Source organism: Podarcis muralis, chromosome 1 (genome assembly GCF_964188315.1).
Source record: "Podarcis muralis chromosome 1, rPodMur119.hap1.1, whole genome shotgun sequence".
NCBI lineage: Eukaryota > Metazoa > Chordata > Lepidosauria > Squamata > Lacertidae > Podarcis > Podarcis muralis.
Window position 1 is genome coordinate 4653969 of NC_135655.1, and position 25950 is coordinate 4679918.

Sequence of the window (25950 nt, forward strand, 5' to 3'; positions counted from 1 at the left end):
TTACCCCACAAATGCCCACTCATCCAGTTTAATCTGCAGAACTGGCCCTGTTACAGGTGCCACGGAATACCTGTTTATATTGAAGATTCCACCCCTCATTTATTGCTGACGTTAATTTTTGGAATTTTTTGGTTGCTTTTCCTAATAATTTTATTGTTTTATCCTTTTTGCAAACCATGTTGAAGCTGTTTTTCAGAATGCGGCAGCTAGACTGGTGACTGGGAGCGGCCGCTGAGACCACATAACATCGGTCCTGAAAGACATACATTGGCTCCCATGACTACTCCAATGCGCTCAACATGGGGCTACCTTTGAAGGTGACCCAGAAACTACAACTAATCCAGAATGCGGCAGCTAGACTGGTGACTGGGAGTGGCCGCCAAGACCACATAACACCGGTCCTGAAAGACCTACATTGGCTCCCAGTATGTTTCCGGGCACAATTCAAAGTGTTGGTGCTGACCTTTAAAGCCCTAAATGACCTCAAAAGCCCAGTATATCTGAAGGAGCATCTCCATCCACATCGTTCAGCCTGGACACTGAGGCCCAGCTCTGAGGGCCTTCTGGCAGTTCCCTCACTGTGAGAAGTGAGGTTACAGGGAACCAGGCAGAGGGCCTTCTCGGTAGCGGCTCCCGCCTTGTGGAACGCCCTCCCATCAGATGACAAAGAAATAAACAACTACTGTGGTACCTCAGGCTAAGAACTTAATTCGTTCCAGAGGTCCGTTCTTAACCTGAAACTGTTCTTAACCTGAAGCACCACTTTAGCTAATGGGGCCTCCCGCTGCTGCTGCGCCAACGGAGCACCATTTCTGTTCTCATCCTGAAGCGAAGTTCTTAACCCGAGGTACTGTTTCTGGGTTAGCGGAGTCTGTAACTTGAAGCGTCTGTAACCTGAGGTATCACTGTATCTGACTTTTAGAAGACATCTGAAGGCAGCCCTATTTAGAAAAGTTTTTAATGACTGATGTTTTAATATATTTTTAATATTTTGTTGGAAGCCACCCAGAGTAGCTCGGGAAACCCAGCCAGATGGGTGGGGCTATAAATAATAAATTATTATTTATTATTATTATATCATCATTGTTATATTATATTATTATTAATTATTATAATATTTAAAAAAACCAAGTGGTATATAGAGTTTATGAAATAATAAATAAATCACAGCCCTGGGGATTCTTTGGGGAAGCCATGATTATTTAAAGTTGCTGTATGCACAGTGCAGATGGGGCCACAGCCATAGTGGCTAGTAGCCACAATAAGAACCCGGCCCATTTTTTCCAGCATCCTCTTCTCACAACCAGGTGCCTGTGGGAAACCAGGGAGCAGGGTTCAGCCACAAGAGCCCTTTCTCCCTTGCTGTGGTTTCCATTCCAACGATTAGTATTCAGAAGCATTTCCTGCCTCCAACTGTGGCTAGCAGCCATCCATAAGCCTTTCTCTTTGAAAGCCATCACCTCCTCCTGGGCTCCTCCCTCCTGAAATACAACAACAACAATTTATTATTATTATTATTATTATTATTATTATTATTATTATTATTATTATTATTATTATTACCTCACCCATCTGACTGGGTTGCCTACTCTGGGCAGCTTCCAACATAATATAAAAACATAATAAACCACCAAACATTAAAAACGTCACTATGCAGGGCTGCATTCTAAACGTTGTTTCCTGGACATCTGAATTGCTGCCTTCCCCAGCGCTTCTGAAATTGGATAGCTTTTCGTGTCTCTGTAGGAAATGTATGCTTTTGTTTGCGTTCTACCATTTCCATTCCCATTTAATTCGGCAAACCGAATGAATAACAACAACAACAACAATAATTTTTATTTATAGCCCGCCCTCCCCAGCCAAAGCCGGGCTCAGGGCGGCTACCAAGCAATAATAAAAACAAGTTGAATGAATACAACTTAAAAACAAGATTAAAATACAACAATTAAAATACTGAAACATTAAATATTGAAACGCAGCCTCATCACAGGAGGAGAAAGGAAAAAGGAAAAAGAAAGAGGGGGAGGGAATCAAATGGGCTCCAATGAAGGCTCGCGGCCGCTCCAAAAGAGCGCCGGGTGATGCAGTGCACGCATGCGGCTTCCTCGGGAGCAAGCGTGCGCCTGGCAACGTCCGGCGCGCCTGCCAGGCGGGGCCGGGCGGCTTCCTCCTCCAATGAGGCCGGGCCAGATCAGGCCGGGGAAACCCGCCGGCCGCGCCGCTCCTCGCCTGCGGGCCGGGCCGCACGTCCACCGGCAGGAGGCGGAGGCAGGAGGCGGGACGGAGCCGCCCCGCCGCCGGCGCTTCGGAGCTGAGCTACCCGGCAGAGCCACATTACTCGCGCGCAGCCATGCAGCCGCTTCTCGCCTTCCTCGTGCCTCTCCTCCTGGGCTGCGCAACTTGCGCGCAACCGCCGGGCTCCGCCGAGCAGCGCTGCTTCTGCCAGGTGAGTGTCGCTGCCGCCGGTCCCGGGGCGCGCCTGGTGCGTAAAAACGCAGCGCCGCGGCGCTTGCTCCAGAGGAAAGGGATCCGATCCGGTTGGGGGTTCGGGTTGCGCTGTAAACAGCCGAGGGGGAGAACTGGTCCCGGAGCCCCCATCCTCTGAAGGCACTCTGCACATGCTCAGGGCACGATGGCGGCCTGGATTCAGGAGCTGAATTGGTGATGGGTTGGAGACGTTCGGGGGTCGCGTTTCCGTCTCCACGCGCCTCCCCTTGGAAAGGTTTTTTTGCTTTTTGGCTGAGCTTCTCTCGTTAGTCTTTAGGAGACGCAAATCACTGTTGATCTCCTTCTCCTTAATTACATTATTCATTGATGATTTGCATTGCTTAATGAGACTTGCGGTGGCGGTTCAGCTCCTCGGCGTGTCCTCAGTCCCAAAGGCGCTGCTCCTTACACCGGCTGCTGATTGCGCCTGCCTTCTTTCAACGAGAGCAGGGAACTCCCAGGGCGCAACCTGCCGACAACCGGCAGTGCGATCCTAAACATACGCAGCGGTAAATCCCGAAGAGGGATTTTCAGGAAGCGCGCACGGGGTGGCAGAGCCTTGGTGCCTTTGGGAAGAAGGAAGGGGTGAAGAAAGGCAAGAACTGGGGTTACGCCCTGCCTTGGGAAGTGTTGCCGTTGACTGAAGAAGCTGAGACCCCTAAAAGTGTAATAATAATAATAATAATAATAATAATAATAATAATAACCACCTTTTTCAGCCGGGGGCCAGTCCACCGTCCCTCAAACCATTTGGTGGGCCGGAGTATACAGTACAGTGGTACCTTCAGGTTACAGACTCCGCTAACCCGGAAATAGTACCTCGGGTTAAGAACAGAAGTCATGCTCCGGCAGCAGCAGGAGGCCCCATTAGCTAAAGTGGTGCTTCAGGTTAAGAACAGTTTCAGGTTAAGAAGTCTGGCAAGACTGGCCCGTACGGGCAGGGGTACCTTTACCTTTACCTTTTTACTTAACCTGAGGTACCACTGTATTATGAAAAAAGTATGAACAAATTCCTATGCCCCACATAACCCAGAAATGCATTTTAAATAAAAGGACACATTCTACTCATTTAAAAACACGCTGATTCCTGGACCACCCGCGGGCCGGATTTAGAAGGCGATTGGGCTGCATCCTGCCCCTGGGCCTTAGGTTCCCTACCCCTGCTCCTCTTCATTGTTACTTTGTACATTCCAAGCCCTGTTCAGCCCTCATCCTGCCCCAGACATCACCTGCAGCACTCACCTTAATGGAACAGAGCCAGACTGCCTTATGGCAACCCTGTTATTTCAGAGAATCTCCCGGTACTTCCTAGTGGATCAGGCTTCAAACTGCTTGCTCAGTCTTTGACTGAGGAGGGGACCAGACCTAGTATTGCAGCTTTTCCCAACCTCGTGCCCTTTTCTTGCTTTGGGCATCCCTAACTCACCAGCTTAGGGAAGGCTGGGATAGATTCCTGTCTCAGTTTTCTAATATTTTGCCTATGTGCCTTTTGCAAAATGAAATCGGATGCATAAGGTGGTATCCACCTTTCCGTCCTTTCTCTGTGCATCCCTTAAATTTGTTTTGGGGGTTCCCCTGAAAACCTCTGGAGCAGGCTTTGGAGAGGATGCAAGCGAACAGTTCTGTGGTGCAATTAGAAATCTTGCACTAACAGGACTGCTTCACTGAATGCCGCCCATAGAGTTGTAGTCCTGTATGCAGACAGTCGTTGCCCCATATCCTCCTGGTTTGACTCTGATCTCCTGTCCAGCTTTTCTTGAATTAACAATGCTTGCCATTTTAGCCGCAACAGTAATTTCTCCGTATTTTCTCCATGGCCTTCTCCTCTATCTATTTGCTGAGTTCTTTTTATAGGGGGTGACTAAGACTAATAAGTTATTCCTCTGTCACTTGCAATGCTTTCTCTCTCTCTCTCTCTCTGTGTGTGTGTGTGTGTACCTGGAGTTCTTTAATATGTTCTTTTGAACTCTCTTAATGTGCAAATGACAGTGTGGTGGAGAAGGAAATGCGGAAGGTGTAAACAGAGGTGGCGTGGCGTGTGAGCAATTACGCCAGCCGTTCTGAAATGTGTCCTTTCCTGGGTGGTAGACAATACTAGACTGCGCTGGCTGGTGGAAAACCCCTCCCTGTGGGCTGTATTTACCCAGGAGAAATCTCCCTCGTAAATGTATTTACTCTTGAGAAGTTGCCCCTAAGTTGCCATTGAGCTGGGGGATTTATTTACCCTTTAGCCAAAAGATCCCACCCAGGCTGGGTTGCATAGATCATAAATTCACATTGATCATAAAAAAAAAAACCCTGCAAGAACATTCTGCATGTGATTGCCATGAAACGAGAGCAAAAATAATGGAGTGGCCAAACAGAGACAGCAATGCTTCTGGAAGTCAGTTGCTGGTAGCCACGGGAAGGGAGAGGGGTCTTGTGTTCGAATCCTGATTGCCGGTTTCCCAGAAGTGGCATCTGGTTGGCCAGCGTGAGAAAAGGTTGCGAAAAAGTGTGCATCCTCAGCAACTGCTAGATAGAGATTGACACGGGTTCGAGACAGGGCAGGTCTTTCCAAAGCTAGGGTCCTGCCGTTGCGCTTGGCCATTGGGGGTTGCCCTTTGCTGTGGGTGGGAAAGTAAAGGTAAAGGGACCCCTGACCATTAGGCCCAGTCGTAGCCGACTTTGGGGTTGCGGCGCTCATCTCGCTTTATTGGCCGAGGGAGCCGGCATACAGCTTCCAGATCATGTGGCCAGCATGACTAAGCCGCTTCTGGCGAACCAGAGTAGCGCACGGAAACGCCGTTTATCTTCCCACCAGAGTGGTACCTATTTATCTACTTGCACTTTGATGTGCTTTCAAACTGCTAGGTGGGCAGGAGCAGGGACTGAGCGACGGGAGCTCACCCCGTCGCGGGGATTCGAACTACTGACCTTCTCAGTGGGAACACCCCCCCAAAGATCCCGAGGCAAAGGCAAAACCAACATGGGAGAAACACCTGCTGAATATTTGGGTCCCTGGTTGTTTTAGGGCAGAGCTTTCCAGACTTTTCACTTTTTTAGACCCGCATCATTTCGCGACACAGTAATTCAGTTTTACTAGCAAACCGGAGATTAAACTAACCTCTTTCCAGCCCCGGGAGGAATGCAGGGAGCATTCATTCGACACACCTACACACTCCAGCCGACACACCAATGTGTCGCGACACACCATTTGGAAAGCTCTGCTTTAGGGCTTTATAACTTAACATCTTGAACAGAGCCAGATTTAGGTTTGATGAGGCCCTAAGGCAGGCTTTCTCAACCTCTGCCCTCCAGATGTTTTGAGACCAATTCCCATCATCCCTGACCACTGGTTCTGCTAGCTAGGGATCATGGGAGTTGTAGGCCAAAAACATCTGGAGGGCCAAGGCTGAGGAAGCCTGCCCTAAGCCACTGAAAGTAATGGGGCCCTTTCTATGTACAGCTGTGCTTTGTCAACAACAAATTGTCGCTGTTTTTTGTGTTGAATATATGCTATATGGTGTTTATGGACCTAATTTGCACATAACAAAATGTGTGATATTTTAGAGAGCAGGCTAGCAGGCAGGGCCCATGACTTACATCATAGGAGCCTACACAACACAAAACACTGTTGCTGTATGTAGGTTTTATTTTATTTGTTTTTTATCCTATATTTTGGAAATGTACAGTGGTACCTCTGGATACCAAACTGCGGGAGGCAGTGGAAGACAGGAGTGCCTGGCGTGCTCTGGTCCATGGGGTCACGAAGAGTCGGACACGACTAAACAACAACAACAACAACAACAACCTCTGGATACGAACGGGATACATTCCGGAGCCCTGTTCGCATCCTGAAGTTAACGTAACATGCGCAGGTCGCGTTTCACCGATTTCGCACATGCACGTGATGTCATTTTGAGGGTCAGTGCGTGCGCGAGCGGCGGAACCCGAAAGTAACGTGCTCCGTTACTTCCAGGTCGCCACGGAGCACAACCCGAAAATACTTAACTTGAATCTACTTCAGCCCGAGGTATGACTGTACATCCAGGTTTTCCCCCCCTTTAAATTTGTTTTGGGGGCCCCCTAAGCTATAGCTTAAAAGGGACGTGGGTGGCGCTGTGGGTTAAACCACAGAGCCTAGGACTTGCTGATCAGAAGGTCGGCAGTTCAAATCCCCGCGACGGGGTGAGTTCCCGTTGCTCGGTCCCTGCTCCTGCCAACCTAGCAGTTCGAAAGCACATCAAAGTGCAAGTAGATAAATAGGTACCACTCCGGCGGGAAGGTAAACGGCGTTTCCTTGTGCTGCTCTGGTTCGCCAGAAGCGGCTTGGTCATTCTGGCCACATGACCCGGAAGCTGTACGCCGGCTCCCTCAGCCAATAAAGCGAGATGAGTGCTGCAACCCCAGAGTCGGCCACGACTGGACCTAATGGTCAGGGGTCCCTTTACCTTTAAGCTTTAGCTTGTTTAGCTTATACGCAAATCCATAGCTGTCAACTTTCAGATTTGAAAATAAGGGATCAGCAGCCTCACCTGTCCCGGGGACAGTCTACGGGATATCTAACCATCCGGGATAGCAGCGGGAAACGGCGCTGGAATAAGGGAATTTCCCGCAAAAAAAGGGGAAGGTTGACAGCTATGCGCAAATCCGGCATTGATCTTGAACAGGAAGCATGTCAGGTTTAGGATCTCTCTGGCGTTTGGAAACTTCCTCTCTGACCTGTGTGCTGCAAAGCCGCTTCCGAGATTTCCTGGGCTGGACGCAAGTGATCTCCCAAGGTGTGATTCTTGCATTTCATTCAGTTGGGCTAGCTGATCTTCTATGATTACATGAACGTGGGCAACTGGGAGGCCCAGGTGGGATATATACCCTGACCACCCACCCCCCAGTAGGGCCCAGTGAAAAGTCCTAAAATGGGACGTTCCAAGGGCAGGGGTGGGACTGAGCTAGCCTGGGATCTGGTGGATCCCAAACCGGTCTCACAGTCATCATAACCTCCACCTTCTGTTGCAGCTGCCATGCTCCATAAGGTCGCTCCGACAGGATGGGCAGTCAGGATTGTGCCCAAAGGTAAAGGTAAAGGGACCCCTGACCATTAGGTCCAGTCGTGGCCGACTCTGGGGTTGCGGCGCTCATCTCGCTTTATTGGCCGAGGGAGCCGGCCTACAGCTTCCGGGTCATGTGGCCAGCATGACCAAGCCACTTCTGGCAAACCAGAGCAGCACATGGAAATGCTGTTTACCTTCCTGCTGGAGTGGTACCTGTTTATCTACTTGCACTTTGACGTGCTTTCGAACTGCTAGGTTGGCAGCAGCTGGGACCGAGCAACAGGAGCTCACCCCGTCGCGGGGATTCGAACCGCCGACCTTCTGATCAGCAAGTCCTAGGCTCTGTGGTTTAACCCACAGCGCCACCCGCGTCCCTATTGTGCCCAAAAGCTTTCGCTAATTCACCACTGGGAGCAACTTGCAATTGTAGAAGCTGATAGAGGAGGACGGGATTCCATTTCCTTAAATTGCAACTTGACTTCCTTTCATATTTCAGAAAGCATTCTATATTTTAAGCAGGCCTGGTTTTGAATCGCCTCTTGCCTGAGTGACAAGCCTTGCAGGGTTGTTGTGAGAATATAGTGTACGCCTTGGGAGAGAGAGAAATAAAAATACAACGGCGTTAAAAACTCCTTCGGGAGGAAGGGCAGGATATAAATTCAATAAATGAATAATAATAAAATAATACAAAATAGATGCCAAAAACATTTAAAAAATAAAAACATACGCATATTTTGTTGGTGGCGAGCGATAAAAAATAATAAATTCTTTATTTAGTTGATCGGTCTGGTGAATTAGAAGCTAAAGATCGCTTTGCTTGGTCAGAGCTAGGTATGCCCAGTGTCCTTTTTCTGTCAGGTGACAGCTAAATTTCTCCAGTTGGCCATGATGAAAATGCGTCCTGTTTTCTGCCCAGCATCTGAATCCAGCATCTTTAGGTACACTGGCACTGACCATAGAGGCTCAATTTAGTTGGGGGCGGGGGGGGGGCCTAACAGACCTTGCGTTCTGACTCATCCTTTCGTTTGAACATCACACCCAAGCTATTGTGCTGTTGCCACATCTCCAGGGAGTGCATTCTGCAAGTTAATTATGTGTTGTGCGTCTGTGCAAAAGTGCCTTGCTGCCAGCCGGTGTGTCTGCTGGGTGACTCATTTGCAAGGCTGGGAGGGGAGGGGAGCAGATTCCTTCTTTCCTGGAGAGAAAGAGAATGTGTGTATGTATCTTAGAGCAGTGTTTCCCAACCGGTGTTCCGTGGCACACTACTGTGCGGCGGAACGTTGCCTTGTGTTCCGTGGGAGGGAGGCGGGCGACTCGGGCGGCGAGAGGCGGGGCGGCGGCGGCGAGCACACACGGGGCGGCGAGCGAGCTCCCTCCCACATCCCATCGCCGCTCGCTTCGGCCGGCCTACTGGAGGAAGGCGCGAAAACCTCGCGCATGCGCAGGCCTTCCGCCTGCGACAGCCCAGTAGGCCGGCCGAAGCGAGCGGCGATGGGATGTGGGAGGGAGCTCGCTCGCCGCCCCGCGTGTGCTCGCCGCCCGACTCGCCCGCCTCCCTCCCACGGCACACCAGCCTACCTCCGTGTGCCTTTGCCCAAAAAAGGTTGGGAAACACTGTCTTAGAGGTATAGAGGGGATACACCAGGGGTCAGCAAACTTTTTCAGCAGGGGGCCGGTCCACTGTCCCTCAAACCTTGTGGGGGGGCCGGACTATATTTGGGGGGGGGGAAATATGAACGAATTCCTATTCCCCACAAATAAGCCAGAGATGTATTTTAAATAAAAGCACATATTCTTTTACAGCCATACCTTGGGTTATACCCGATTCAGGTTGCGTTTTTTTGGGTTGCAGACGGCTGAAACCCGGAAGTACTGGAATGGGTTACTTCCGGGTTTCGGCAGTTGCGCATGTGCAGAAGCGCTAAATCATGCTTTGCGCATGCGCAGAAGCGCTGAATCGCAACGTGCGCCTGCGCAGACGCGGGTTGTGAACATGCATTCCACACGGATCACGTTCGCAACCAGAGCGTCCGCTGTATTTAAAATTAAATGTTAAAACACCAGGCAGGCCCAACAAACAACCCAGAGATGTATTTTAAATAAAAGGGCATATTCTACTCATGTGAAAACACGCTGATTCCCGGACCGTCCGCGGGCTGGATTGAGAAGGCGATTGGGCTGGATCCGGCCCCCGGGCCTTACGTTTGCCTACCCCTGGAATACACACCTTCTCCGTCTTCAATGAGATTGGAAAAGCATACACACACCTACGGGCCGGATTGAGAAGGCGATTGGGCTGGATCCGGCCCCCGGGCCTTACGTTTGCCTACCCCTGGGATACACACCTTCTCCGTCTTCAATGAGATTGGAAAAGCCATGCATTTGAAAAACCCAGCCAGCTAAACCGGCCACCTGGAACACAGCAGGTGAACAGGTGCCGGATTGGCAGGCTGTGTCAACAACAGTCCTGGCCATTTAGGAGGGTTGGCCCAGTTGGCAACGCTTTGCATTTGACTAGGAAGTACAAGGAGAGGTTGAATAAGAAGCAGGCTGGGATTTGCATCTCTCTGGCGTTTGGCAACTTCCTTCCTGCCTACGTGCTGCCAGGCCACCTCTGAAGTTTCCTTTGCCGGAAGCAACTGCGCTCATAAAAGCTTCTCGAACTCAGCTTCCACAGGGGGTGTTGCATCACGTTTGGGATCTCATGCCAACAATGGCAGGGCAGAAAAAGTGACCTGAAAGCTTTTTCTTTGAATGGCAAGGCTCCAGAGAGGGGCAATTTCCTGCATGCATTGAAGCCTATTCTTCTTCTTCTTCTTCTTCTTCTTCTTCTTCTTCTTCTTCTTCTTCTTCTTCTTCTTCTTCTTCTTCTTCTTCTTCTTATTGCTGCTGCAATTCAATTTCAGGCTGAGCTGAATCATAAATATAGTATGCATTAGAAGGTTTGGTGTACTCCTGTAACCTGTACAGTGGTACCTCAGGTTAAATTCGTTCCGGAGGTCTGTTCTTAACCTGAAACTGTTCTTAACCTGAAGCACCACTTTAGCTAATGGGGCCTCCCGCTGCTGCCACGCCACCAGAGCCCGATTTCTGTTCTTATCCTGAAGCAAAGTTCTTAACCTGAAGCACTATTTCTGGGTTAGCGGAGTGTGTAACCTGAAGCGCATGTAACCTGAAGCGTATGTAATCCGAGGTACCACTGTAGTAGTACCAATGTTATATTAAAAAAATAATTATCTAAAGACTTTGCAGGATAGATAGGACACTTCCATCACATATGATATGATACGATAATCTTTATTGTCATTGTCCCATACAGAACAATGAAGTTGAAAAATTTTTACATCAGACATTCAAAAACCAACAAGCCTGCTACCCCAGCTATCCCAGCCTGGTTAACCCCCTAAAAACTCTGATACCCCATCATTAAATTCAATATACTCCTATAGAGAGTATCTTACACTGCGTTTAAAACCAAAATTGCATTGGATAGAAACTGTTTCTTAGGCGGCTAGTCCTAGTCTTTATAACCCTGTAGGTCCTTGTCCTGCCACATAAGGTACTTTCTAAAATTATGCCGTAGTGAAGCTAAATATAAAGCTTAAAGTGTGGGGCTATCAGGTGGGGCAGGGTGATATTTTTTGGGGGGGGCAGGGGGAAGTAGCCAGAGTTGAGCCCCTCTGCCACTCAAAATCGCAGCCTCTTGATGATGCTTTTACTTACTTTTTTTAAAGTTGGGGTTTCATTACACACACCTCTGTGTAGCATTTAATTTACCCCGGTAGGTTTGTTTGAAAGGTGACCTGGATCGAGTATGTAAAGTACTTTCATCATTCCAGTACACATATAAATGTTAATTATGTTGTTGTTTTTGTTAGACGTCCCCTAATTATTTTGCTGCTTTCCAATCCTCATTGCTTCTTAATTTCCTTAGGTGACTGGCCATTTGGATGACTGCACTTGCGACGTTGAGACTATTGACAGCTACAACAACCGCAAGATTTTCCCCAGCCTGCAGAAACTTTTGGAAAGCGATTATTTCAGATATTACGAGGTAATGCTTATACTTTTCTTTTTTTTAATGTCCCCCCCCCCCAATGCCTTGGCAAACCGTTTCTTAAAAGGAAAAGAAAAAGCTGGGCTTGCCTCATCGGAACGCATATCGTAAATCTAAATTTTTTTTCCATCTTTTCCTGACAAGTGAAAAGCTCTTGCCTGGAACTATAAATCCCCTAGACCAGGGGTCTGCAACGCGCGGCTCCGGAGCTGCATGTGGCTCTTTTACACCTTTGCTGCGGCTCCGGGGCAGATACTAGCGAGGGGAGGAGGCAAATTGTGCGCCCAGACACTCCCCACTGTGGCGGGCGCTGTACTGGCTGTGACGTTGCATGGGGGCGGTGCGTGCGTTAGTCACGCACCGTCCCGACGTCACCTTCCCGCCCGCTGTCAGATCGGAGGGCAGCGGCGCGCATGCTTTAAATGTTGCAATGGTTTTGCGGCTCCCAGGTTTTTTCTCCTTCGGAAACGGGTCCAAGTGACTCTTTTTGTCTTAAAGGTTGCAGACCCCTGCCCTAGACCAACCGAAGCATTTTCTGCCTTGATCTCTGCAGGTTAACCTAAAGAAGCCTTGTCCTTTTTGGAGCGACGACAGTCACTGTGGAATTAGAGACTGTGCTGTAAAGCCATGCCCATCGGTAAGTGTGAAAGGTCACAGAATCACAGAAGGGACCACAAGGGGCATCTAGTCCAACCCCTGCAATGCAAGACTCTTTGGGCCCAACGTGGGGCTTGAACTCACAATCGTGAGATTAAGAGTCTTATGCTCTGCGCAGCTTGCATGAATAAGAGAACAAGAAGAACATACGTTTAGAGAAGATTGGAAAACGTTTCTTGACTACATTGGGGAAAGGAAATTGTGTACAGTGATACCTCGGGTTACATACGCTTCAGGTTACAGACTCCGCTAACCCAGAAATAGTACCCCGGGTTAAGAACTTTGCTTCAGGATGAGAAAAGAAATTGTGCTCTGTCGGCGCAGCGGCAGCAGGAGGCCCCATTAGCTAAAGTGGTGCTTCAGGTTAAGAACAGTTTCAGGTTAAGAACGGACCTCCGGAACTAATTAAGTACTTAACCCAAGGTACCACTGTACACTGGAAAACGTTGGCAGCATTAAGATAAATTCAACAGTGCAAATAAGTTTTGATGGATGTCATAATGGAAAATCAATTAGTATAGCTTTTGTAAAATATGCAGGGATTTGTTGTTGTTGAGTCGTTTAGTCGTGTCCGACTCTTCGTGACCCCCTGGACCAGAGCACGCCAGGCACTCCTGTCTTCCACTGCCTCCCACAGTTTGGTCAAGCTCATGCTGGTAGCTTCGAGAACACTGTCCCACCATCTCGTCCTCCGTCGTCCCCTTCTCCTTGTGCCCTCCATCTTTCCCAGCATCAGGGTCTTTTCCAGGGAGTCTTCTCTTCTCATGAGGTGGCCAAAGTCTTGGAGCCTCAGCTTCAGGATCTGTCCTTCCAGTGAGCACTCAGGGCTGATTTCCTTCAGAATGGATCGGTTGGATCTTCTTGCAGTCCATGGGACTCTCAAGAGTCTCCTCCAGCACCATAATTCAAAAGCATCCATTCTTTGGCGATCAGCCTTCTTTATGGTCCAGCTCTCACTTCCATACATCACTACTGGGAAAACCATAGCTTTAACTATACGGACCTTTGTTGGCAAGGTGATGTCTCTGCTCTTTAAGATGCTGTCTAGGTTTGTCATTGCTTTTCTCCCAAGAAGCAGGCGTCTTTTAATTTTGTGACTGCTGTCACCATCTGCAGTGATCATGGAGCCCAAGAAAGGAAAACTTCTCACTGCCTCCATTTCTTCCCCTTCTATTTGCCAGGAGGTGATGGGCCCAGTGGCCATGATCTTCGTTTTTTTGATGTTGAGCTTCAGACCATATTTTGCGCTCTCCTCTTTCACCCTCATTAAAAGGTTCTTTAATTCCTCCTCACTTTCTGCCATCAAGGTTGTGTCATCTGCATATCTGAGGCTGTTGATATTTCTTCCGGCAATCTTAATTCTGGTTTGGGATTCATCCAGCCCAGCCTTTCGCATGCAGGGATTTATAATATGCAAAATGAAGAAGGGAAGTCACTGATTTTTTAAAGGATGTTAAAAGGAGTATTTTAAATTGCTAAACAGAAAATTTAATAAAAGACTTGAGGCAAGTGCCAAGCCCTAACACAGAACTGGCATCTCCTCCCCTCCTTACATTGTATGACATTCATTTGGGCAGATTCCTGTCTTGGGTTCGGATTAGGGGCTCCTTGCATCAGCACTGCAGGTAGATGAAATCAGGTTTGTGATTCCTGCCAGGCTCTTGTCCCCAAACACAAGGTATCGCTTGCGAGGAAGGAAAATATCTTTATTTAAAGGCTGCTGGTGGCGCAGGCCCAGAAGTCGAGATCTGCGAGGAGAGGAGCACGGCCAGAGATTTGCAGCCACCTTAAATCTCCGGTATCCAAGGAAGCTGAACGTTAGAAGAATCGGGACAGACAAGAGAAAGGACTTATTCACCGCAGAGTTGATCTGTGGAACTCACTGCCACATGAGGCAGCGATACCCACCAGCTGGGATGGTTTTAAAAGACTGGATAAATTAATGGAGAAGAGGGCTGCCGATGGCTGTTAGCGCCTTCTCTTTCCTCCTCCTCCTCCTGCTCTTCGTGCATCTGGGGCTGCCAAACCGTGCCAAATCCTGGCAAGAGGGGACCGTGATAGCAAACCCCAAGTGGCCGAGGGCAGACGGAAACAGAGACAAAGCAAGTCCAGGGAGAAACGAGGGAGAAGGAGCTGAAGGACAGGGGTGCAGTTGAAATCCGTGCATCACACGGGGTTTGACTCTGGGGGGTCCCTTCTAATTCTACGATTCTTTGATTCTATGAAATTAACAGAATACCAAACAGGGAAAACCTGCACCAAAAGCAGCCTAATAATAATAATAATAATAATAATAAAATAATAATAATAATTTATTATTTGCACCCCACCAATCTGGCTGGGTTCCCCCACCACTCTGGGTGGTTTCCAACAAAGATTAAAAATACATTAAAATGTCACACATTAAAAACTTCCCTAAACAGGGCTGCCTTCAGATGTCTTCTAAAAGTCTGGTAGTTGTTGTTCTCTTTGACATCTGGTGGGAGGGCGTTCCACAGGGCGGGCGCCACTACCGAGAAGGCCCTCTGCCTGGTTCCCTGTAGCTTCGCTTCTCGCAGTGAGGGAACCGCCAGAAGGCCCTCGGAGCTGGACCTCAGTGTCCGGGCAGAATGATGGGGGTGGAGACGCTCCTTCAGGTATACTGGGCCGAGGCCGTTTCTAATGATTGGATCCATTTATAATGATTGGCTCCTTCTCCCTAGCAGTGCTGTGGTTCTGCACCCTGGCTCTGGTACCCTCAGCCTTTTACCTCGGGCAAAGGGCTCTTTAATCCCTCCCTCCATCCCTCGAGAGCTGGAACAGAGGCCCTGGCAGACCCCCTCCCTCCTGAGGAATTTGGAGGCTTTCAGTTGGAGGCCTTTGCCAAATTGCTCTTGGGAACAGCAGCATCGCTATGGCTAATGAATGCCGGTCCAGGGATATATATGAATGCCTCGGCCCAGTATACCTGAAGGAGTGTCTCCACCCCCATCGTCCTCCCTGAACACTGAGGTCCAGCTCTGAGCACCTTCTGGCGGTTCCCTCCCTGCGAGATGTGAGGTTACAGGGAACCAGGCAGAGGGCCTTCTCGGTGGTGGCGCCCGCCCTGTGGAACACCCTCCCACCAGATGTCAAGGAAATAAACAACTACCTGACTTTTAGAAGACATCTGAAGGCAGCCCTGTTTAGGGAAGCTTTTAATGTTTGATGTTTTATACTGTTTTTAGTGTTCTTTTGGGAGCCACTCAGAGTGGGTGTCCTGGTCCCGGGGGGAAGGTTACCGTTTACGTAGTCAAAGTCCGGTCCTGGGTCACTGGCCTGAAAACAGTTCGCAAGGAGCGGGGTGAGGTCCGAAGCAGGAAGCTGAGCAGGGACAGGAACACTGGAGGGTCAGGTCTGGGTCCGGACAGGAGCAGGTACTCAACGACGACGTTGCTCCCGCAACCTGGGGCTGACTGGCCTTTATCTTCTCTAAGGCCAGGGGCGGTCCCGGCCCCCAGGAGACCCGCCTCTCCTGGCCTTAAGGCGAGCACTCCTCCTGGGAGAAACCAGTTCCCTTCGCCTCTCTGCCCTAAGCCTCTGCAGTTCAGGAGAGGCTGAAGGGTTACTGGGCCCTGGGGGAGACTCACCTGTAGGCATTGAGTCCTCAACCACCTCTGGAGCCAGAATGGGTTCACCTGGTGCCTGCTCCTGAGGATCCGGCAGAGGTGCAGGCGCTTCAGAATCAAGGCCCTGCCCCAGTTCAGCTGGCCCTGGAGGCGGGGACTCCTGTGCAGGCTGGGATTCCTCCGGTTCATCCTCTGAATCGGATTCCCAGGCCATCACAGTGGGCAGGGTATTAATAATAATAATAATAATAATAATAATAATAATAATAATAGGAAATGGCTTACAATGAAATGGGATTTTATTTTGCAACTTCTGTTTTCAGGATGAAGTCCCTGGCAGAATTAGGTCGGAGAGTCACAACAAGGTAAGTCCTAGGAGGGTCCCGAGCAAAATGGAGCTACTGGACTGTGACCTAGTTCTGCCCTATCCTAGGGGAAGAATAATAGAATTGTAGAGTTGGAAGGGAATATGCAGCTATCCCTTACGGGGGTCGAACCTGCAACCTTGGTGTTACCAGTTAGTGGCAGGCTTAGTGATTAACGTGAGTCATTTACGTAGAATTTTCGGTTTCAAGTTTGGTGCAAAAAACCCCAAAGAATGTGAATTCACTGCATTGCCCCATTGAATAAAAGTATCTGTACAGTTTTTGGTTGCCATCTGAACAAGTTTACCCACGAATAAACATGTATATGAACTAATTATATCATTTTCAATGCCTTAAAATGAATATTCTCTTATTTTAAATGAAAATTTTCTAATATTCTCATTAATTTAACATTGCTATATACCATCAATGGTGTAGCGTGGGGTGCAGAATGATTAGGGGTGCAAAAGTTCAACATCCAGTTGTGTTGCTGGGCTCCGTTCAAAACGGCTTCACTGTGCGAACCAGTGACATAAGCAGGGAATGCAACAACTCTTCTTATTTGTGCGACTCCGATCTCTTGGGTAACACAGATGCCATTAGGCAGTTGAATGCGCATGCGTACGCCATTCATTTCCCTCCTTCCAAACCCCGTCCCTCCGCGTGCCCCCGAACGCTGGCAACCCACGTTATGCCACTGCCCACCATTGGATTAGCTATTTCTGGGGCGTTCACGCCCATGGGATTTCACCAAACGCACCCTCTCTTTCCCCCACAAAAGTCGCTGCACCAAAACAATGGGAGAATGACCTAGGTTATGAGATTAACCCCACTCAATGGACCAGAATGTGGTCTAAACCCCCCTTTAAATCCATATCAACGAAAAGAAAAGAACTCACTCTGAAACTCACTTATAGGTGGTACCTAACACCCAGAAAACTAGCGCTAATACGCCCAGGAACCTCACCAAAATGCTGGAGAGGGTGCACCTCCATAGGCACATACCTCCACATGTGGTGGGAGTGCCCCAAAATCCAACTATTCTGGACAACCATACGAGAAATATGTAAAATAACTAAGCAAGTATCACCCCAGAATTGGCCCTACTAAACATCTTCCAAGACAATAATGCACACTTACACCACAAAGAACTCATAACCCACCTACTCTCAGCAACCAGAAACACTATAACCAGACATTGGAGAGACCTGTCAGGAGTAAGCATGGACCAATGGTACCAAATAGTATGGGAAACAGCCTTACTAGAAAAATTAACCAATAAACTGAAACTGACACGGGGACAAATAGAAGAAGACGCCTTCACCCCGGTATGGCTCCCTTTTATCACATACACAGCCCAACAAGACAATGACAAAACTCCACCAACAACATACAAATCAATATGGCAAACCTGACCCAAAACACCCACCCACCCCACTCACACATGAAAACAAAGACCACCACAGCCAACCACAAATGAACAACCACACCCTAGGCCAACCCCAACCTCTCTCACCACCAAAGGAACACAAGTGAACAGCAGAGAACCTGCACAAGCAACGCTGACACCAAACCCCACATATATTAAGTAAAATAGAAACAGCGCCACCTGACCCGACCCCCACCCATCTTCCACCCCTCTCCCCCTTTTCTTCCTAACATCTCAACAAATGAAACTGATTTGTAAAAATGTTACAAGAGAGAGACATTACACATACTTCTGTAAATCAAGAAAATCTTTAATAAAAATACAAAAAAAGAAGAAGAAGTCGCCGCACCAGTTTGGCCAGCTCACAAAGCTGCAACGTGGGTGGTCTGGGTAGGTGCAGGTGTGACTTCCTAGGTGGTCCGTGGGCCGGCTGGTAGCTTTCTTCTGCCTTGGTTGGGTTTGGTGACTCCTGGTGGCCTTCTGGACCCTAATCAGATGGAAAGCAAACCTGTTGTTTTGCTTTGCAGTATTCTGAAGCCGCTGCCCACCTCGCGGAGGACTGCGAAGAAGCTGAGAGACTCGGCGCCGTCGATGGATCCCTGAGGTGCGATGTCTTCATCTCGATAAACTGGGGCGGCCTGTGAGGCAGGGCAGCTGCTGGTGTTTATTAATCCCGAAAGCTGCAGAGACTTTCCTGCAAGCTCCCTTCTCGCTGGTTCGAATCCTACGGGCGCCTGAAGGCAAAAGGAAGCCTACGAATCACACATGCAAGGCCACATCTGCACCTCACACCTAAATCACTACGATACCACTTTATAAACAGTCATGGTTCCCCCCAGAGAATCCTGGGAGTTTGTGCTGGGAGTTGTTCGGAGACCCCCTTTATTCCCCGCCCAGAGCTACAATTCCCAGAGTGGTTTAAACCATCATCATCATCATTTTTTATTTGTATGCCGCCATTCCACAGTTAAAAAACAATGGGGCTAACTTTGAAGGTGACCCGGAAACTACAACTAATCCAGAATGCGGCAGCGAGACTGGTGACTGGGAGCAGCCGCCAGGACCACATAACACCGGTCTTGAAAGACCTAAACTGGCTCCCAGTACGTTTCCGAGCACAATTCAAAGTGTTGGTGCTGACCGTGAAAGCCCTAAACGGCCTCAAAGGTCCAGTATTCCTGAAGGAGCGTCTCCACCCTCATCGTTCTGCCCAGACACTGAGGTCCAGCGCCGAGGGCCTTCTGGTGGTTCTCTCATTGCGAGAAGCCAAGTTACAAGGAACCAGGCAGAGGGCCTTCTTGGTAGTGGCGCCCTTCCTGTGGAACGCCCTCCCACCAGATGTCAAAGAGAAAAATAACTACCAAACTTTTAGAAGACATCTGAAGGCAGCCCTGTTTAGGGAAGCTTTAAATGTTTAATAGGTTATTGTTTTTAGTGTTTTGTTGGAAGCCGCCCAGAGTTGCTGGGGAAACCCAACCAGATGGGCGGGGTATAAATAATACATTATTATTATTATATAATGCTCAAGGTGGCTTACAGCATAACAAGATTTACATAATTACAATAAATAAACAACATCAAGGAAAACGGGTGGCGCTGTGGGTTAAACCACAGAGCCTAGGACTTGCCAATCAGCAGGTCGGTGGTTCGAATCCCTGTGACGGGGTGAGCTCCCGTTGCTCGGTCCCTGCTCCTGCCAACCTAGCAGTTCGAAAGCACGTCAAAGTGCAAGTAGATAAATAGGTACTGCTCCGGCGGGAAGGTAAATGGCATTTCCGTGCGCTGCTCTAGTTTGCCAGAAAGTGGCTTAGTCCTGCTGGCCACATGACCTGGAAGCTGTATGCCGGCTCCCTCGGCCAATAAAGCGAGATGAGCACCGCAACCCCAGTCGGCCACGACTGGACCTAATGGTCAGGGGTCCCTTTACTTTTACCTTTTAAACCACATCAAAAAAATACACAACCAAATGGGAAACAATTTCCACATAAATCAGAATCTAAAACTAAGAATACAGCATTAGAATCATAGAATCATAGAGTTGGAATAGACCACAAGGGCCATCGAGTCCAACCCCCTGCCAAGCAGTTTAAAATGACAGAGCTAAAAATAGCAGTTTAAATCAATCTCTCTTCCCTGGGAGGGGAATAAAGTGGGTCTCTGAACACCTCTCAGCACTCTTGGTAAACTACAACTCCCAGAATTCTTTGGGAGAAGCCAGGATTGCTTAAAGTGGTGCTGTAGCGCTTTATGGTGCGAATTATGGCCCAAGGGCCTTGCTAAGGCAGCTGGGAGAAAATAATGTTACAATAATGATTTTATTATTTGTACCCCTCCCCCCATCTGACTGGGTTGCCCCTTCTGGAAGCTGAAGCCACCTGAAGCCTTGGGCCGGCTGCCCAGGCCCGAGTGTGGTGGCCCTGGCTGACTGAAGGGTACCTGCATTATTTGGCAGCATTTGCCTTCTGCAGTGCTGGGGAGGCCAAAGGTGCTGCAGAGAATTCGTCCCCCGAGTCAGAGGAGCGTTGGAGGGTTGTGTCCTATGGCCAAGCGGGACCCCCGCAGATCTTGAGGGCTGCCAGTAGCCAGGGTGATGCTTCCAAAAGTTGACCCTAAGCAACAAGATTCCTTCCCTGCAGAGCCTTCTCTGTGGTGGCCCCTAAATCCCTTCCCTGTGCAGAAGACACACCTCATGACCTAGGGTTTTGACACTCAAGTTGTATGTATTTAGCATCCACCTTATTTTTGTGACTATGTTTTTACAAATTCATAGATTCATAGAATTGTATATTTGGAAGGGACCACAAGGGTCATCTATAATTCTTATTTTATTATGATTATTTTACTATTAGGCTGTCTGTCATCATGTTTTTAATAAGGTTTTCTGTAATGTGTTTTTAATGTTGTACACCGCCCTGGGATCTTCTGATACGGGACAGTATATAAATTTAATAATAATAATAATAATAATAATAATAATAGTACAGTGGTACCTCGGGTTAAGAACTTAATTCGCTTTGGAGGTCTGTTCTTAACCTGAAACTCTTCTTAACCTGAGGTACCACTTTAGCTAATGGGGCCTCCAACTGCCGCCACGCAATTTCTCTTCTCATCCTGAAGCAAAGCTCTTAACCTGAGGTAATATTTCTGGGTTAGCGGAGTCTGTAACCTGAAGCATCTGTAACCCAAGGTACCACTAACAAAACAAAAAAAATTCCTTCCAGTAGCACCTTAAAGACCAACTAAGTTAGTTCTTGGTATGAGCTTTCGTGTGCATGCACACTTCTTCAGATACACTAAAACAGAAGTTGCCAGATCCTTCTATATAGTGAGAAGGTGGGGAGGGGTATTACTCAGAAGGGTGGTGGGAATGGGTGATTGGCAGATGGCTGTGATGAGCCTGTTGACGACTCTTAAGGACTGCAATAGGTCTTACAGGAAAAAGCAAGGGGTGAGAAGGTGAAAAATGGCTTTGTCATGTATAATGAGATAAGAATCCAATGTCTTTGTTCAGACCAGGTCTCTCCATGGTTTTAAGTTTGGTAATGAGTTGCAATTCAGCAGCTTCTCTTTCCAGTCTATTTCTGAAATTCCTTTGTAGTAAAACAGCTACTACAAGGTACCACTGTAATAGTAATTATATTACTATTAATCTGAAGAAGTGTGTATCTGAAGAAGTGTGCATGCACACGAAAGCTCATACCAAGAACTAATTTAGTTGGTCTTTAAGGTGCTACTGGAAGGAATTTTTTTTGTAGTAATTATATTATTATTATTATTGTTGTTGTTGTTGTTGTTGTTATTGTTATTATTGTTATTACAGCCCTGTGCAATGTAGGAATATTTTGCCTACTTGGGGCTCGAACCTGTCACCCTGAGATTAAGAGTTTCATGCTCTGCCGAATGAGTTATCCCATTCAAATGAGTTATCCCATGTTTTTAATATTACATAATAATGCTACAACCTGGGACAAACGAAACATCTAGTGACAGATATTTTCTTGCTTGATTTGCAGTGAGGAAACGGCGAGGGCTGTGATTCGATGGACACGGCACGATGATTCTGCAGACAGCTTCTGCGAAGTGGACGGTATTTGTTGTGGTTTAACATGTTTCTGTCCCATCTTCCTCCCAAGTTGGGATATTTCCTGGGGTTTATTTGAACTCCTGCGCTTAACGCACCTGGAAGAATTTTATTTTAAAGAACCCAAATTCTTCTAGACTCGTGTCGCGTAAATAGGGACGGCAGCATTATTTGTTTGTTTGTTGCCTTGTTGCTGTTGACGTCGGCTTTTAAAAACCCTCAAATTGAACCTGGCTGGTGGAGGAAGGGGGATGTAAAAATGAAAAAGGAAGGTGTGTGTGGGGAGAGAGAGAGAGAGAGCAGGGCAAAGACGTAAATAGAGCTCATCAGTATGCCACATGCCCAGTCGTGTGGGGCAAACAGTAGCTGTTCTCAGGCAATCGTCGTGCAGCGGTGGAACTCACTGCCACAGGAGACAGCGATGGCTAGCGAGCTGGTTGGCTTTAAAAGGGAATTAGGCAGATTCATGGAGGAGGAAAGGGCTATCAATGGCTGTTGTTGTTTAGTTGTTTAGTTGTGTCACAGGAGTTCCCGCTGTGCTCCAAAGGCTTGTGGATAGCCGCCTGAAGCCTGGAGAGTGAGAGGGGTCGGTGCACAGCGATACCTCTTGCTCTTCAGGCTTCACTTCCCTGGAGAGGCGCTCCACAGTTTTCCCTCTCTGCGCAGCGCCCCTTCAACAAAGCGGGAGGAGAAATGGAAGGGGCTCCGTTTCTCCTGCCGCTTCGCTGAAGGGGCGCTGAGCAGAGAGGGTGAGAATTCCCCCCCCCCCCTGTTCTTCCCCTCCTATGGTCCAGTGCATCCTATAAAGCGAAAAATGCAGTATATATAAAAAAAGAGATTTGGGTGGCGCTGTGGTCTAAACCACTGAGCCTCTTGGGCTTGCCGATCAGAAGGTCGGCGGTTCGAATCCCCTCGACGGAGTGAGCTCCTGTTGCTCTGTCCCAGCTCCTGCCAGCCTAGCAGTTCGAAAGCACACCAGTGCAAGGAGATAAATAGGTACCACTGTGGCAGGAAGGTAAATGGCATTTCCATGCGCTCTGGCACTCATCATGGTCCTCTGTGCGCCAGGAGTGGTTTAGTCCTGCTAGCCACATGACCCGGAAAACTGTCTGTGGATAAACGCTGGCTCCCTTTCCCTGAAAGCGAGATGAGCGCCGCAACCCCACAGTCGCCTTTGACTGGACTTAACCGTCCAGGGGTCCTTTAGCTTTACCTATGGAGTATCCACAGCCTTACAGAGGTCAGTATCCTGTCCCTTTCTTGCAGGCTGAAATGGCACAGCTCTGCAACGGAGACATCACATGAGTCTTCTTGCTTGAGCTCTCAGACCAGGCAATTTCAAAAGCAAGAAGGTTATTGGCTGGAGAACACATAGGAGCGAGGGAAGGAAGGAAATATTTTAATGTTGTATTTTAATCTTGTTTTTAAGTTGTATTCATTCAACTTGTTTTTATTATTGCTTGTTAGCCTCCCTGAGCCCGGCCTTGGCTGGGGAGGGTATAAATAAAAATTATTATTATTATTATTATTAATACAACCAACACAGTCCATAATCCTTGAAATGTTCTTAAAATGGAGTCTAAACCTTGGGCTAGTCACACTTCTCAGCCCCTCTCACCTCACAGAGTGTTTGTTGTTGGGGAGGAAGGGAAAGGAGATTGTGAGCCGCTTTGAGACTCCTTAGGGTAGTGATAAAGCGGGATATCAAATCCAAACTCTTCTTCTTCTTCTGTCTTTCTGATTAAAATATGGAAACGTCTTTTCTCTTAGATATCCAGTCTCCAGAAGCGGAGTACGTGGATTTGCTTCTCAATCCAGAACGTTACACTGGCTACAAGGGACCTGAAGCCTGGAAGATCTGGAACAGCATCTATGAAGAAAACTGTTTTAAGTAGGTTCCTTTTGAGTGGCTGGATTCTGAGATTTATTAGATTAAAAACACACACACACACACACACATCCTTTTATAGCCCATCATTTCCTGGCAAGGGGTTATTTGCTTGTTTATAAAAAGCTCATTGCCTAATAATAGAAAGCATAACTTTTGCTATCAAAAAAGTGCATGTGCCTGCCTGTTTTTATTGGAAGCCTTGTCTATTCATATGAATCTGTATAAGGTTATATCCAACTGTATAAATTGTATGTAATTTTTTATTCAAACAAGTTCAAAGTAATAGTAAAAACAGTCATAAAAGGAGGAAGAATAAAATTACAAGATAATAATAATAATAATAATAATAATAATAATAGTAATAACAACAACAACAATAATAATGTATTTGCATTTTATTTGAAATTGTATTTATATCTGTAACAGCTTTGGCTTGCTTTTATATATGCAATAGTTGTTTTATATTTTTATTGTATTGTGAGGTCGCTTCAAAATGCCTCCTAGGAAGTGATTTGTTAATAATGTTTAAAAATACATTATAAATCATGAAAAAAGCTTATCGCCTGCCTCTCAAATCTGCTTTCTTAGATGACCTTTAACAAAAAAATTAAAATCCGTACGATAAATAAAAGCAAAAAACAAACTAATCCTAAAGCAGCAGTAAAAGCAGCCAAATTGCAAAAAGCTTACAGCACCCAAAGACCCATAAAACCCTACAGCACCCAAAGACCCATAAAATAGGGCCATGGCAATCCTGACATGCGCCCATAATTTAAAATGTTTCAGTAGGAAAATACAAAGAACTCGGTTTAAAAGCTTGAACAAATAGGCTTTGGGCACCAGTGTAAAATGCTGTGATCATGGCAGGTGATAGGTTAAATGGTTAAGGGGAGGGTGTCCCAACTCCCAGGGGGCCACAGCCAAAAAGACCCTGCTGTTTGCCTATCTTCCATAGATGCAGGTGTTGAATTAAGATGTCGAATGACTATCTTTACAATTGGGCAAGATTCACAGTGGGGAGTAAGCCAACCTTTGCTAACCCGGCCCCTGTCATATTTTTTTGGACTACAACTCCCATCGCCCCCAGACAGCGCAGCAAAGGCTGCCGCAATAAGCAGACTCTTTGCAGGCACCCGGCTCGCAAGGGCTTTGCAAGTCTGCGTTCTGAATTGCCTCTAGAAACGGACGAGATTACTGTGAAGTCCTTTTAAAGAGTTGGCATAATGTGTTCCCTAACACATGATGGAAGGATTGTATCTCAGCTGTGAAATATTGGAATTGCGTACAGATTACTTTTGCCTTCAGAGCTTAAGCCAAGGGTAGCCTAGGACGGGGCCTTTTCGGTGGTGGGACCCTGCTGGTGGAAAGCCACCCAAGAAGAGATGTTCCTTTAGCAGGCTCTCTTTGGACTTGTAGGCAACAGTCAGCACGACTTTATTTCCCTGGCCTTTTTGGCAGAATGTGTGCTCTCTCCCACAGTCGATTGGCTTGTTTTAGTGGTGGCTTTTTATTAGAGATCGTTTCTTTTCTTTTCCCCCCAAATAATATTTATTATTTTCAGTAGATAAACATAGTAAAAAAAAAAGATTAAGAATAAAAAAAAGAATAAAAGAAAAAGAGAACAAAGAAAAAAGATACATACAGCATATTACCACTTAATTAATTAAAATTAAGTACTATCCAGCTTCAAAAACATAGTATTTGACTTCCTCTAATCCCTTCCATCCGAATTTCTTAGTAATTATATGTAGCAGTTTCCAATATCAGTGTTTCAAAAGACCATATCACAGTCCTAATCATTTTACATAACTTTCCTTATCGTACATTTTCTTATTTATAAATTTAATTCCAGTTTAATCCTAGGCCTAATTGTTTCTTTCAAGTGGTTGCATATCTTTAATATTACAATATTTATTCAAATAGTCTTTAAATTTCTTCCAGTCTTCTTGGTCTTCCTCTTCTTTCTGGTCGCGGATTCTCCCGGTGAGATCACCCAGCTCCATAAACTCCATCATCTTCATTATTAGAGATCATTTCTGGGGGGGAAATGTATGTCACCTGGAAATCTGATGGAATGGTGGGGTACAAATGTTTTTTTAAAAATTAAAGCACCCTTTTGATTTATTTATTTTTAAAATATTTGTCTCCTAGACCTCAGTCCGTAAAAAGGCCTTTAAATCCCTTGGCTTCCGGAAGAGGTGAGTTCATATTTTGTTTGACACTGCCTGCTTGATAGTGCTGTAAAATCAGTTTGTTTAGAAATACCGTTTTAAAAAAATAAAAATTGGGGAAAGCAGCCGATACAAATGAGAGAATGGTTAAAAAGCTTGAAGATTTTGCCAGGTGCGCAGAAAGATAGCGAG

At 47.2% G+C, this 25950-nt stretch overlaps 1 protein-coding gene across 1 annotated transcript in view; it reads left to right on the forward strand.

Moving 5' to 3' along the window:
• The first annotated feature begins 2066 nt into the window (after positions 1-2066).
• ERO1A (endoplasmic reticulum oxidoreductase 1 alpha) overlaps positions 2067-25950 on the forward strand; it is a 39284-nt gene continuing 15400 nt past the window's right edge. Inside the window, 9 exon segments of the mRNA XM_028723647.2 lie at positions 2067-2274; positions 2277-2446; positions 11455-11574; positions 12131-12214; positions 16145-16186; positions 18143-18219; positions 21629-21702; positions 23467-23587; positions 25739-25785. Of these exon segments, the coding sequence (XP_028579480.2) occupies positions 2082-2274; positions 2277-2446; positions 11455-11574; positions 12131-12214; positions 16145-16186; positions 18143-18219; positions 21629-21702; positions 23467-23587; positions 25739-25785 (928 nt within the window). The 5' untranslated portion in view covers positions 2067-2081.